This window comes from Aptenodytes patagonicus, chromosome 4 (assembly GCF_965638725.1).
Source record: "Aptenodytes patagonicus chromosome 4, bAptPat1.pri.cur, whole genome shotgun sequence".
NCBI classification, from domain to species: domain Eukaryota; kingdom Metazoa; phylum Chordata; class Aves; order Sphenisciformes; family Spheniscidae; genus Aptenodytes; species Aptenodytes patagonicus.
The window spans coordinates 68,849,459-68,863,357 of record NC_134952.1 but is presented as its reverse complement, the minus strand read 5'-3'; the positions used below and the strand labels follow the sequence as shown (position 1 = coordinate 68,863,357).

Genomic DNA, 13,899 nt, shown 5'->3' with positions numbered 1-13,899 from the left:
GACTCCATCTTTTCTACAACAACTCATGAGGAAGCTGAAGGCTGCAATTAAATCCCCACTGCACCCAGCACAGTCTTCTCCTGGCTGCACAAGCCCACCTCCCTTGCTGTCCCAACCAGCCCCCAACCACCTTGGCCAAACTCCATGGGGCTCTCTGCAGTTTCTCAACAACTTTCCTGTGCCAGGGAGCCCAAAACTCATACTCCAAATGCAGTCTCACAACTACCACCCTCTGAGCTACAGTGTGAGAAACTTGGTGGAACAAATGTCTCCCACGATTCCCACTGAGTATGAAATATGAGTGAAGTGAGAAAAAACCTCTCGTTCCAGAGATGTGTCCATTACCATTCTGGAGTAAGCACTGAACTCCTACCCTTTTACCTCCAAGGAAATTTCTTGCCCTGATTAGCTACTTCAAAAGCCCCTGTCCCACATCTCACAGCTCAACACAGCTCCTGGTAATTTATTTTTCTTCTCTTCAGAAACACCTGCCTTCTGCTACCTTTGGTAGCTCTGCAATGAGTACATTGTTAAATATGTAGAAGACCTGACCACTATCTTACATACATATCTGGTTTGGGGTGTTTTTATTTTGCACTCTATGACATTGCACTCCTTTTCCTGACTGGATCCCAACCTCAACCTCAGTATAATTCTGCAGGCACCTACCTTCAAGGCTTGAAGCATAAAACTCACAATTGATCTCGACTTCTGGAAGCTGCTTCTAGCTGCAGTATCAAGAATGCTAGCAATGCACATACACTTTTATTTGCAAGCGAGATTGATTTCCCTGTCCAATAAATTTTGACCCCCCGACTGACTTTCTTCAGATGAGGGAAAGCTGCTTCTGTGTTTGAACTTTTAGTCTACATTTCCCCAGGAGAACTAAACTCTTCAAAGTTCACATTTTCACTTAGCTTTAGCTAGAGATACTTTTTCCGTGATGATTCGCTAATGTCCAAGTCACAGTGGAGGTGCTTTCAACAAGGAAAATGGCTGACACTACATTTTCAACCACATGCAGTGAATCACCAGTTCCTCCTCTTAAAAGAAAAAAACCCAAACCACACGATCCTCCTTTGATATTGCTCCCTGCTTTGGGACTAATCTCATATGCATTAATTATTTAGGAATACCTAAATCAAAGAAAGACTATTAAGATGGACAGCGACAAAGCATCTTCTTCAAGAAAAACATTTCAGAACGCTTCAGGAGATTGAGCGGTAAGTTATTTTTTGTTCATTCTTTTCCTCTTGTGTTTTTTTTTTTTTTTTTCCTTCAAGAGCACTCATATCCTATTATGTCTCATTTTTACCTCTAGGAAAAAAAAAAACCTTCTGGGATAAGCATATGATGTGATCCCAGTTTGACTGCCTGTGTATTCGCTTAAATTTTGACTTTGCTGTCTTGGAATAAACACTAGGCAAATGGAGCAGAAATTAAATTATACTCATCAAAAGCAAAGCACTAAAACACAAACTTAAAATATGAAGGAACACACATACTCAGAAGGAATGGCTCCTTGGTTGATCCTTCTTTTTGTCTGAATGCATCATAAAAGAAGTTATGTTTCATTACTGAAAAAACATTTTGGCTTCTTTCATGGTTGCAAAGAAGGGTAATTAAGATTGTCAAGAAAACACATTGAACAGCTGTATATTGTTAACAAAAGCACCATTACATGACTGCTCTGAAAAAAACTGGCAATTTAAACATTCACATTTCCTAGAAGTTAGATATTTTTCCAAGCTCCAGTAGATAACAAAAAAATGTTTTATTCTATAAGTCTTGGTCATGAATCAGTCATATTTCAAGCCAGCAGGATGGTCCTAGTTTGAGAACACATCCACATACATAAGGAGAAGCGGATGGCAGTATCAAAGCTTCGCCAATTGAAAACTGAGTCACTAAAGAAAAAAAAGTTAAGCTACTTTTTAAGCCGGAATTAGCTGAAATTTTCTTAGACTGCAGGTATGCCTGAAAACCAAATAAAGACAGAGCAGTCCTTCCAGCCTGCACTGAAAAAGACCATTAAGGAATACTTACTCATCGAAGATCAGGTCTGGAGCGAAATAGAGGAACTGGCTGTTTGTATGTTTGTACGATCTCCAACTCAAGGCAAACGATGACAGACACATCCAAGAATACTGAATTAAAGTAATTTGGTCCTCGAGAGGCAAGTTTCTAAATCCTAGAGATCAAACCAGAAAATACCTATGAACTACATTGCGCTCTACAAGGGTTGGCCAAACCAGCACTGAATACATTGCTCATTATTTTTCTAGCATTAACGAACAAGAGGAACACTCCCACAAAGTATACTTCTGAAAAAACAAAACCGTAATTTTTCATTCCAGTGACAAAACATGTTTTCTTCTTAAGAGGCTATTATTCAAAATGAAAGCTTTTTAAATACCAATCACAGACATATGAAACAAACATTACATAAATAAAAAACCCAACAATCTTCTCTCAGATGTTCATCTCACACCCCCCGTGAGGGTTTTCAACACAGCCCACAGATTAAAGCTGCAATTTGTCAAGCAAATAGTTCATTAAGCTAAAAGAAACAGTGAAGAGAAATTTCACCAAATGCCTGGTGGTCCTACCTGGAAGTATCTTTGCCCACTTCACCACCTGAATCATCTGCTTGCCAGCCAGGCGGTTTAAGGTGGAAAGCAGGTACTCCGCTGTGTCTGGCTTCGAACTGTCGTATCCTGCGTACACGATCTCCGGTTCAATGCTTTCAAGGATCTTAACAGGAGAGGGAGTAAGTGCTGGTGAGATAGCAGACATGTGGGGGACAAGTGCTGTGTTTACAGAGGGCTCAGTCACAGGCGCGATGTACGTCGTCCCTTCCTCGGGGCTCTGGGGTGGTGGCTGCTGCCGCTGCTGTGGCTGCTCCTCGTGCATCCCTTTCAATTTCCCCAACTTTTTGGACTTCCGGGCTGTGAAGATGAGCAGCACAAGAACCAAGTCAGTACAGAAAGCTGGTGTAACCCTGGCTTTATAGAAAATGGAAGCAGAAGTATCATCTCAAAGTTCTCAAGTGAAACAGATGCAGGACCTTAAGAAATACCTCACTGCCTGCAGCATCGTTACACTGGAAAAAGGACCAAAAGATGCACGTAAGCTCATTTTCATTGCTTTACTGGATGTTTTTGTAAGTGACAGAATGTCCAGTATCTGTCTCCATACAGACATGCATAAAACATCCTAGTTACTGTGACCAGTGCCAATTGAACATTTCAGAAGTTTATTTGTTTTGTAGCTTAAATGAATCACTTATCACCCACAAGTTTCTCCATTGCATTTGGTCATCAAAAGAAATCTCCCTGGCAATGCCTAAAATTAGCAAACCCGGAGCCCTCCTAAGCTTTTGAGTCCTAGTGCCCACCCTGGCTGCGCCTCAACTTGAAATGCAGTCAATCCATTTTGAACAGCCTAAGCTAGTCAAATCCCTTTGCTTTTGCCGCTTTGATACTTCCATAAGAGCTTCGTCCCCTTCTCTTGAGTAGTTCTGAAATAACGCTAAAAATATTTACCCAGTTAAAGAAAAAACACTGAGCCTCGTGTAACACTTTTCTCACTGCTATCAACATTTCTCTGATGATTTGCCTTCCCTTTTTTCTTTTTTTTTTTCCTTTAATGCTACCCTCCCTTCTTTTCTTTACTAAGTGTTCTTAGAAGACAGCAACGCTACTGTGCTTCCACTCTTTGCAGAGATGCCAGCCATTCTCTGTGGGTTGCCTTCCCAACTTTGCCATGTGAAGCACAGATACATAAGCAGGCAGAAAGCCCTGCTCCCGCCCCAGCAAAATGATCTTGTAGCGTGAGGAAAGAATGGGAAATAAAAAGCAAGACAATTAAGTTAAAAAAAACACACACAAAAAAACAAACCAAAAGCCCATCACCCCCTTGTTCGTGATAGGAAAATGTAACTAAAATAATCTTTAAAATCAATAAATAATGAACCAAACTTAAATGTTGGCAGTTCTTTCAGAGTAACTTCTCTCAAATATAGTCTTTCTTATCTAGCTGTACACAGCTAAAACCCTTGTCTGGACTTTCATCTTCCTGTATCTTGATTATTGCAACATCCCTTTTACTGGCATCAGTAAATACAAGTCTATCTCACTCCTACTTAGAATACTACTGCAAACACTCTTCTTAGTCGATGCCCTGTCCCAAGTCTGTCTCCTCGAGTTTTTTCCTGTCATCAATTCCCTTCCCTATCTTTCCTTAAATATAGCGCCTTTTCTGCAGTTTCAGGATCCTCTCTGGCCAACCTCCATCTCACCCCTCCTCTCTTCTCCATTATCGAAACATTCACTTCCACTCCAGCTCAGCATGCCATGCCACTGCTTCCTGGGAAGTTTTCAAGGCTTGCTCTGTGTGCTTCTTCCTACTCCTCTTATTACGGTGCAGAAAACTCCCCACAAAGATCCACAGAACTACCTCATTACTCTTCTACGAACTCCTTAAAACCCACGTTTTAAGAAAACCCTCCTCAACAGCGGAGCTGTGTTGCCCTGAGACCATTGCTGGCGACAGCAGCCATTAGTGTTTTACTGTTTCCTTGAAATTGGGGCTGCCTGCCCAGAGCCAGTGGCTGTGACTGAGCTCATAGCGCCTGCGAGGCAGGATACAGACGCCCAGGGTCCAGGACAACGCACGCCCAAGTGCAACAATAGCCTGTTGTTTTCAACACTTCCTTGCTGGGACAGTACCTTGAACTCTGAGGAGCTGGCTCATCCCAAGATCCAAAAGAAAAGCTTATTTCTTAGGGTAAACATGGGACATTGATACAGAAAAGAGTGATGTTACCACTCATACACAAGATCTTGAAGGTGTCCAGTCAAACAGCCACTCCTTGACTATCATCTTCAAAACCTGAATACAATTCATTACTACTGCAGCACGTATTGCACCGCGCAGTAAGTGCAAGATCTGAACATCAGTTTGGTGCTGTTTCCACAACACAATGAAAGAAGGATCTTCCTGGCCGATTTCAGCATCAACATCGCTCAGGAGATCTGCAGAGAACTTCAGAGATCTCTGTGTAATTTTCATCACTATTCCTTCAGAGAGCTGGACACCATTTCATTAATTCACCTACAGAATGTATGTCTGCTTTCAATAATTTCTTAATTTCTCTATGCCTGCAAACATCCAGACCAAGTGAGGTGGGTTGAATTTTTTAATAAAAGGATTAGATATGCAAACAAAAATATGCTGGTACTAATAAAATTTATTTTAAAATTCTGTTGTTCAACTATCCACGTATACTTAACAAAAACTTCCTAATTACCCAAAGCATTAGCACAGATTACATAGGGAAACAAAGGAATCGCTGCCATCTGATGTTATAAGGAAGAGGTGAGACAAGTATCTATCAGGAAAGGTTTCACTGCAGCTGATTCTGTCTCAAGAGACAGGACAGATGAGAAGACTTTTATAAATTCCCTTCCAGTCCTATTTCTTACTTTTCTATTACAAAACTCTTAAAAAAGCTCATTCAAACAATGAAGCACAACTGAAGGATTTTCCATCCTCCGGTGCATCAAGTTACATGGATGCAGACATCCAATCTTCAAGATGCAATTTCCGATCCTAGTACCCAAAAAGCCATTTTACAAAGCAGCAGCTGATCAGACATTTTGTTAAACAAGCTTCTTCCTCACTCTGCAAAATACAACGGAGGGAGTTACAGGCAAAGCAGACAACTCTGATAAATTTAATTCTGAAATGTAAGTGAAAACGCTGTTGTTCCCCGTTTGGTGCAGCCACACCTACATGACGACGTCCTGGTGAAATCACTGTGAGAATTAAATATAGTGTGCATTTATCTTAGAAAGGCAAAGCTGAACTTACACATTTTTCAACAAAATAAATCCCAAAAGCAAAGCAAGGATGGCCAAGTTCAGGAGAATACCTGAAGATGAGTTAACAGAGCTTTTGGCCACTGAAAAGAGAGTTTAAAAATAAGCCTGAAGGAGCGGATAGAGATTAGTGTTTGCTGTTATTATTCATTAAGTTTTATCAGGCACTATTTTTTTTTCTGTTATCAAAACAAGACTAAAAATAAAGAACTTTACATATCTTTCATGTTTGCAGAGGCAAAAAAAAAATTGTATTCTCACCATAACTACACCAGAATAAGAAATGTATTGGTTTACCAACTCCATCAAGTATCTAGCAACACGGACAACTGATTACATATTTATTAAGACATAATTTTGTATGTTCTATTCTTTAAGAGTTTTTCATTAAAAGAAAAAAGTAACATTCTTCCATGTATAATACTGGCATAAAAACGTGTTTTAGTTTCATTTTCTTCCATTAAAATGCCTTTAAAATGAAGCTGAGAAAAACATTACTGCTTGACAGTCATGTTTACAGTGAAGAAAACTGTATTTTTCATTTGGCTTCATGCCAGTGCTGTAGCTCAACTGGTTTGGTAACTCCCACAGAAACCAACAACTAAAGATTAAATACAAACTCTGAGCAGTACGTACTCCAAGTCGGTCTTTTGAAGCTGTTTTTCACATTTGCTCTCTAACTGCAATACCAACTATAAAACTGACAAAGTCACCTCTGAATCGGTGGGTGAAAGCCATGCTCATCAGGGCTGCCGCGTGGAAATGTTCTCCACGCAGACCAGGCGATGGGGCATGCATGGGGCATTTCATGTGGCAAAGCTGAAGTCTGAAGCCTATTTGGGGTTAGGACAAGACTTTCACCCAAATGGCTGCACAGCCAGTGACTGCATATTATCTCTAATTGCAGGACTTCTTGCCCCTCCTGTTCAGCGTTATTGCAGTCAGGATATTGTATTATAATCCCTTGTATTTTTAAATAACCTGAGATAGAGTAATAGTTGAAGAAAAACAAACAATAGTGAAAGACACACTGCAGATATACCTGAGGTTAACACCTCAAATATCTGACACGGCTTTTGTGGAGTAAGTATTTTAGAAAGTCTTGTATGTTGCAGTAACAATAATGAAAAATAAGGTGAAGCATCTGAAAAGTCACATAAAGTTGGACTTTAAAAAGGCATGTCCAACAGACCTCCTCTGTAGCTCTAATAATAAATTACAGTATAACAGAGGAATAAATAAGCTAGAAGTCTGACCACAAATAGCAGTCCCTGTTCCTCTGGAAGCAACAGGCAAAGTTTTACCTGGATTTAATATGAGCAGGCCAACATGTTCAAAGAAAAGCCTGCAAATTCTGCAAAACACGTTGTTCCACGTGCTTGGAAGACCTCAATGAGAGCAGCCCGCAAACACCAGCTTGCTTGTTTATCACCCTCAGTGCCAATCCCACCTGCCTAGAAAGGGACAATGGTATTGCTGCAGCGGCACTGAGGAAGGCCGAGACGCCATATTAAAACCAGTTTAACAGAGTCTTGAGCACTGTTAAGACTGTAAGGCAAATTAATATCTTTCCCCCCTTATTACAGCCTCAGCCTTACGATCTAGCAAAAAGACGGGACTTAATTGGCAGGAGATTGGAGTGAATTCAGATTCGGACAACTGGTTCCTTAGTATTGACCCTTCATCTGTAAGACTCCTGTCACAGAGCCAAAACAGGGAGGCCTGAGATTTCAGGATCGGGAGTTTTCGTGCCATCTTCTGGTCATCTGCAACAGTGAATGCTACTCTGGGTCAAATAACAGGATGTTAACTGGATGTGACCCTATTGTGAACTGTTTTCTGAATACAAATTAATGTGAGCATCAGCTACAAATCTATGGCATTCCCGATTTTTAAAGGTTAAGTTTGAGGTTTTACAGTAGTTATAAGACAGGTAAGCTACTATACGTGCTTTTTAAAAATACCATAGTAAACTTACACATGCTATACAAGTTGGGTCTAGAGGGAGCTAATCTATACTCCCTCTGTCCCCAGGGAATATACACAAATTAATTTATGGACTCCACACAGCCACACATCTGGTAACTATTTTTCACAGGCTCAAAATTAATAATTTTCATCAGCATTGTTAAACAAAAAGGGATCCAAAAATGCTGAAGAACAAAATGCTATCAAGAGTAGATAAAAGAACCCATAAATATTATGATTTAACTCAGCAGTTTTATAACAGAGTAATATCTTGTTTGCAGAATTGTATCAGTGTTCGAATTTAGCAAATGAACAATCTAAAATGCTCTGCAAATTCATGCTGGCATCCAGTGCTCTAAAGTGAAATCTGAAGTTTAGAAAATTATCCGTAGTTCTATGTAGAGTGAATTACAAGACTTGCAGTGATAATCCCCTGGAATCAGATTTTTTTAAAAAAGATTATATTCAGAGCTTGCCTTGCTGCCTAGCAAAAACCAATTATTATTTGCATAGCTAAAGGCATGGTAGAGATGACCAAGAGCTTTATTTATCACGTATGTAAAGCTCTGCCAGAGCCAGGACCAAACTGATCCTGACCCAACAGATCTTTATTCTATCCATGTTGCAGAACATATTTCAATCAGTAAGTGATATCAAAAGCACGTTATAAGAACATATGCTACCTCTAGTGTAAAGCAGAGAACATCAACAGAAGGAAAGGGGAAACCAAAATGGACACAGCACAGAACACAGAAAGCTATGGAGGTTTAAAAAAAGAGGTAAGGAGAAGAGAAAGCGGCAATCTGAGTAAAAGACAAAGGTAAAAGAAATCACAATATGCACTTCAAACAAGGTATAATTTGGGATTTCAAAGTATGTACAGTACTACCAGTGACCTAGGCAGTCTAAGGATAGACAATATGCTGCAAAACAAACACACTCTGACCACCTTTAACTGTGCCAGCTCTGTATGCCACGCCAGTGTACACCCGCATTTCAAATACTTGAGCTCCTCCATCCAGGTCCCAACCTCACTGCTCGAGCTCTGCACCTGAGCTACAACCACCACCTCCTTCCCAACCTCAACAGCTGTCAGCTTTCTCCCTTCCACCCCACGCCAAATGCTTGAGGGCTTTCCCGCACACCCCTCCACTGCCGCCTGCCTCTCCTCTCCAAAAGCAACCTATGGCACCTTGCTGCACCAGTCACCAAAGGATCAAGCTGCCAATTCTCCCCTTGAGGCAGCTGTAACAGCCTTTGGGTAGATTCTCCTCTGAGCCCTCACCAAGCATACACACATTGTCACTCGCTTCCACCTTTGTATAGATAACTGCTCCATCAAAATGCCACTTTTTCCTCCTCTGAGTCTTTTCATCATGTTTGCCTGGTGCCTTTGCCTCACTTACTTCAGTGAGCTGACATCTGTTCTCATTAGCTATTTTACTGCTACCACAAATAGTGTTTCCCTTCCCCCAAATCTGTTGTATCTTGACATATATGAAAATTTTGAGCTATCTTGGTACAGACATTTTTTCACTTAAGTGTCTAGCACAATGGGTATGAGATTTTGCTGAGAAATTTCTAGATAATACAGACATTTTTTATATATATACACACACACACGCGCACGCAAATGCATGGAATAAAGTGAAAAGCAGTAATGCAAGCAAGATCTTAGAGCATCATCCCGTTTGCTCTACAAAGTGCATTCAGGCATGCACCCTTTATTCTTCAGGAAACAAAGAAGAGAACAACCAAGACAGGACCCTAAAGCTTCCATAATTTACCAACTACCCACTTTGGGAAGCAAACCACTGCTTTTCAGGTAGAGCTGTGGTAGATGAAGAACCTCTAAACGTGAACCCGAGCGTTGTCCCATGCATAGGAGGAAGGGCCAGGTACAAATGTGGGAGCGTTGTCCCATGCGTAGGAGGAAGGGCCAGGTACAAATCTGGGAGACACATGGACAAGTGGATGAGTCACTGGTTTGACTGGACAGACCAAGGAGAGGAAGCAAATGAAAAGCAACTACTGAAGCAGGGGACAAAAGAGCAGAAGATTACTTTATCATATAAGACACGCTACCAAAAGGACTTTGCTCTTGCAAAGCAATGGCTTTTCAAGGGTGATTTCTGCAGTGGCATTTGGGATACGCTGAAGAGACCAAGTAGTTTGTCTAAATATCAAAGAAAGGAAGACTGCAGCTGGTGAGGAAGAAAATAAAGGTCCTGCCGTCACATAGCAAAAAAAAAAAAAATTTAAAATCTGTTTGACAGCTGTGACCCAGAGGAGATAGAAAGTGACAGAAAATGGTATCACTTGCTGTGAGCCTGAGGAATCAGTATAGTTTAAATAACAAAGCAATGAAAATTTCCTGATTTCTTATTCTCCACCAGCAGAAGCAAGCTTCTATTGGAGAATAAGCTCAAAGCCAATGATTGAATTCAGTAGAATGAAATGGTAGGCATAACTGAAATAATGACATAGTCTGGCATTGCCAGTATCATTCACAACTGCTTACTAATTAATAAGTAACACTTTAATCTGACAGGATTGGGCAGCTTAAAGACAAGGAATAAACATGCATGAAGTCTGATCTATGGGTATGTCACATTTTATTTGCCTTCGGTCAGACCCTGCAAAGATCCAGGCACTTCCATAAATGTAATTCTTGTTTTTGGTTCACATTCAGTATACCAAAAAGGGAGGTACAGCACCGATGAAAGAAAGAGCTTCTAAAGCACATTTTAATCTACATAATTGTATACTATTTTCATTGTGTTCATTTAAACATATTTTGGTTCTTTATTCTAGCTGGATTTAAACTACTAATAAAACTGACTGTAACTAGGTAAGTATTTCCTGCTCATTAGTTTGCTTACTTATACAACAACTTCAGACATGTTTGCATTTTGTTTTGTTTGGCACAGATTCTAATATACAATGCAGTGCAATGCTGCTCCAGTACAGCATTGTAAAGCACAGAAACAATATACGTGAAGCAGTTTATCCTCTTGCTTTGAGGAGGATCAACTATACTTTGCCCAACCCAGTATGTTACTAATCTCTAATAAAGGGAATTCCGCAATATCCCCCATCTTCCTCCAACACCTAACCACTCAGTTTTCCCCCATCTCCAATGTCGCATCATTTTTGCTGCAGTAAAGTTGATTGCTCTTCATCATTCCCCCAGTGGCCATAAAGAACAACTTATCATTCCTGTCCCCTCTTTTACACCACTTTTTGTATTGAAAGACTGGTATCATGGCTTTCTTAATACGTTTCTCTCTTCTACACTAAAATAAGTTAAGTTTCTTCAACTCTTCCTTACAGATTTATGTTTTTTTCTAAGCTTCTTATTGTCCTTGTTCTTCCTTGGGCGGTCTCTAGTCTGTATACACCTTTCTTCAGGCACACGATATGAAATTTCAGGAAGGAAGATTCAGTTTAGATGCTAAGGAAACCTTTTGAAATGTAAAGGTCTGAAAAATTGGAACAGGTTATCAAGGGACACCACACTGGAGATCTACAAGAAGAGATGAGAGACGTGTCCATCAGGAAGGACACCCGTACTGCTAATCCTACCAACCGGCACAGGAACGTAGGTGACAATTTCAGAAGGTTGCCCCATCTGCACCACCCTGACCAGCAGTGCTGAAAACCAGACACAATCATCAGGCCTACACTTGCCAGCTCTGAAAACAGAGTAATGTCTTAGTATCAAACAAGACTTGCCTATTTTTGCAACAATTTTACATCGCTGACTCTAAATTTAACATACAATCATCACGCAACCGTGCTTCTTACTTCACTGCAGTGTCTAAACAGCTGCTCTCAGGTATTTCATTCTTGCACACGTCAGCTTGTACTTCTCAACATAACCATCTGCACTTTACTGAAAATGCCACCGTGTTGGTTTCAGACACTAGAACTGAAGATGCTTTTGAATTCTGATTCTGGCCACAGAGGAGAACTTCCAAATCTGTAGATTTACATATTTACTCTCTACTTTGTTATGCAAGTAATTAGTAAAATTGTAGACCCAGAACTGACCCTCAACAGGACCCTACTTCAGATGCCCTTCCAGTGTGACAGCAAACTACTGACAGCTACTTTTGGAGAATGCTATTTCAAGTAATTACGTGCCCACTTAATGAGACATCTTATCATATTTTAATGAGAATTCTGCATTTCCTTCTGGTTATACTTATGGTTAGAGAAATTGAGTGGTGAAATACAAACACCTCCAGGGGGGTGGCACCTCACGACAGCGTTCGCACACATCTCACAGAACAGACACGGTTCCTCTACAGTGCACTGGCTTTTGCACGCAGGATTCAGGACTGTGGATCCATAGCCACGGAGATCTGCTTGCAGGGATGGCCTTTGTAGCACGGATAAAAGAAGCAGCCTTGCAGACGGCACAGAAGCCATCACAGTTGTCTCAGAAAAACTAAGGTGAAAGCCCAGATCAAATCTTGCGTTATTTTGAGGTCTGACTCAATGATGAAGCTCAGGTTACCTACTTGTCTGATGAGTGGGACAGTGATGTCCACAGCAATCAAGAAGGGAAGGCACTGGGGAGGGTTTCGGTAAGAGACAGAGGGAATTAATCCCTTTTTTAGCTGTGCCAAGCTTCAGGCTACGCATTTGTGAAGAGATAGCGGACAAAAGTGACAAAAGAAAGCTGAGTTCCAAAGTGCATTTTACAGGAATATTTAGGTTGTCAGGGAAAATGTCTAACACATTTGCTTGTTTCTCAGCAATCCTCAAAGTGATAATTAATTGAAAAATAACAGTTTCATAGGGGTACTCCTCCCCGTGTGGGAACAACTTTTACCAAATGCCAATTAGTGGTTTCCTGTTAAAATCAAATCAAGCTGTTTTTGATAAAGCTTTTTAATGAGAAATGGCTAAAGTATGAACATTTCCTCCACATATATTTCATATAAAATCCCAAACTGACATAATACAGTCTCACAGCTAACATTTTTGGTATATAAAACTCCCTCTTGTACTTCTTCATTAATTTCAAAAGAAATGCATTTTCTAAATATTTAAATCATCCAGAAAACAAAGCCTTAAAAAAAAGCTTACAAAAGAAAATTATAATGTTGATGAAAGCCAAACTTAATCAGTCCTTTTCAGATGCTCCCAAAACTCATATTTTACTGATTATTTATTCATTCTTCAAATGTATGGCAAATTCAATGATTTTTGAGCTAAGCGTTGTCTACCAAATGCATCAGTAGTTTTGACTATTCATCAAATAGATTTAAAGACTAGCAGTAAAATACCAACAACAAACGATGAGTAGGTCACCTACAATTCCAGTATTTGTCGCCTACAACTCTAAGACACTTGTAGCAACGAAACATCAGCAGCTTGAACTGCTAGCACTGGTAATAATTTGGTTAAAAACAAAGTTAGGGAAACTTTGGAGAACAGATTTTGAAATCTTCCACTGTACCAGACTGAGTGCTCTTGGCTATGATCACTGGTTTCTGCCTTGTGCCAAGCGACAACCTTCCTCCCAAGACACCCATTCCTGTCCAACCTTCTGCAGGCGTTGCTCGTCCAAGTCTTCTCTCTTGCTTTTATTTGGGTTGATACCCAATGTTAAGTCTGTTCCATGATTTATGCACCCTTCATCCTGATCATAACATTAAGCCATCTCGATTGCCGCTGATACAGTCCTGTAGTCATTCACTGCATGTGAAATTTCCTCTTCATATTTACATTGGAGACACAGGTACTCAACAAGCTTTTCAGAGTTTTTCAAAAGCATCAATAAGCAAACTCTGCCGCAGCACCTCTCATCCCATATCTTGAGTGCTCACGCTTCCACTCCATGCTAAAGTGTGTGCCATGCTTTAAATGATTCATTTTTGTTCTTGCACTACTATTACTAGAACTCAGCTTGGTAAGTGCTGCACTTCCCTCTGCGGTCTTTCTGGTTACATCGTAATGCACCACATCCCCACTAGTATTTTTCCCAAGTAACAAAAATTTTGAGATACTTTGTCTCCTCACCTGTAGGATTTCCATA

At 40.4% G+C, this 13,899-nt stretch overlaps 1 protein-coding gene across 4 annotated transcripts in view; it reads right to left on the bottom strand.

Annotated features, from left to right (window-relative positions):
• Positions 1 to 13,899, bottom strand: part of NR3C2 (nuclear receptor subfamily 3 group C member 2) — a 214,558-nt gene that overhangs the window by 35,936 nt on the left and 164,723 nt on the right. For all 4 annotated transcript variants that reach the window (XM_076337088.1, XM_076337089.1, XM_076337087.1 and 1 more), the window contains 2 exons: positions 2,610 to 2,948; positions 2,047 to 2,191 (listed from right to left, as the gene is read on the bottom strand). In XM_076337088.1, the coding sequence (XP_076193203.1) occupies positions 2,047 to 2,191; positions 2,610 to 2,948 (484 nt within the window). The remainder of the gene's footprint in view (positions 1 to 2,046; positions 2,192 to 2,609; positions 2,949 to 13,899) is intronic.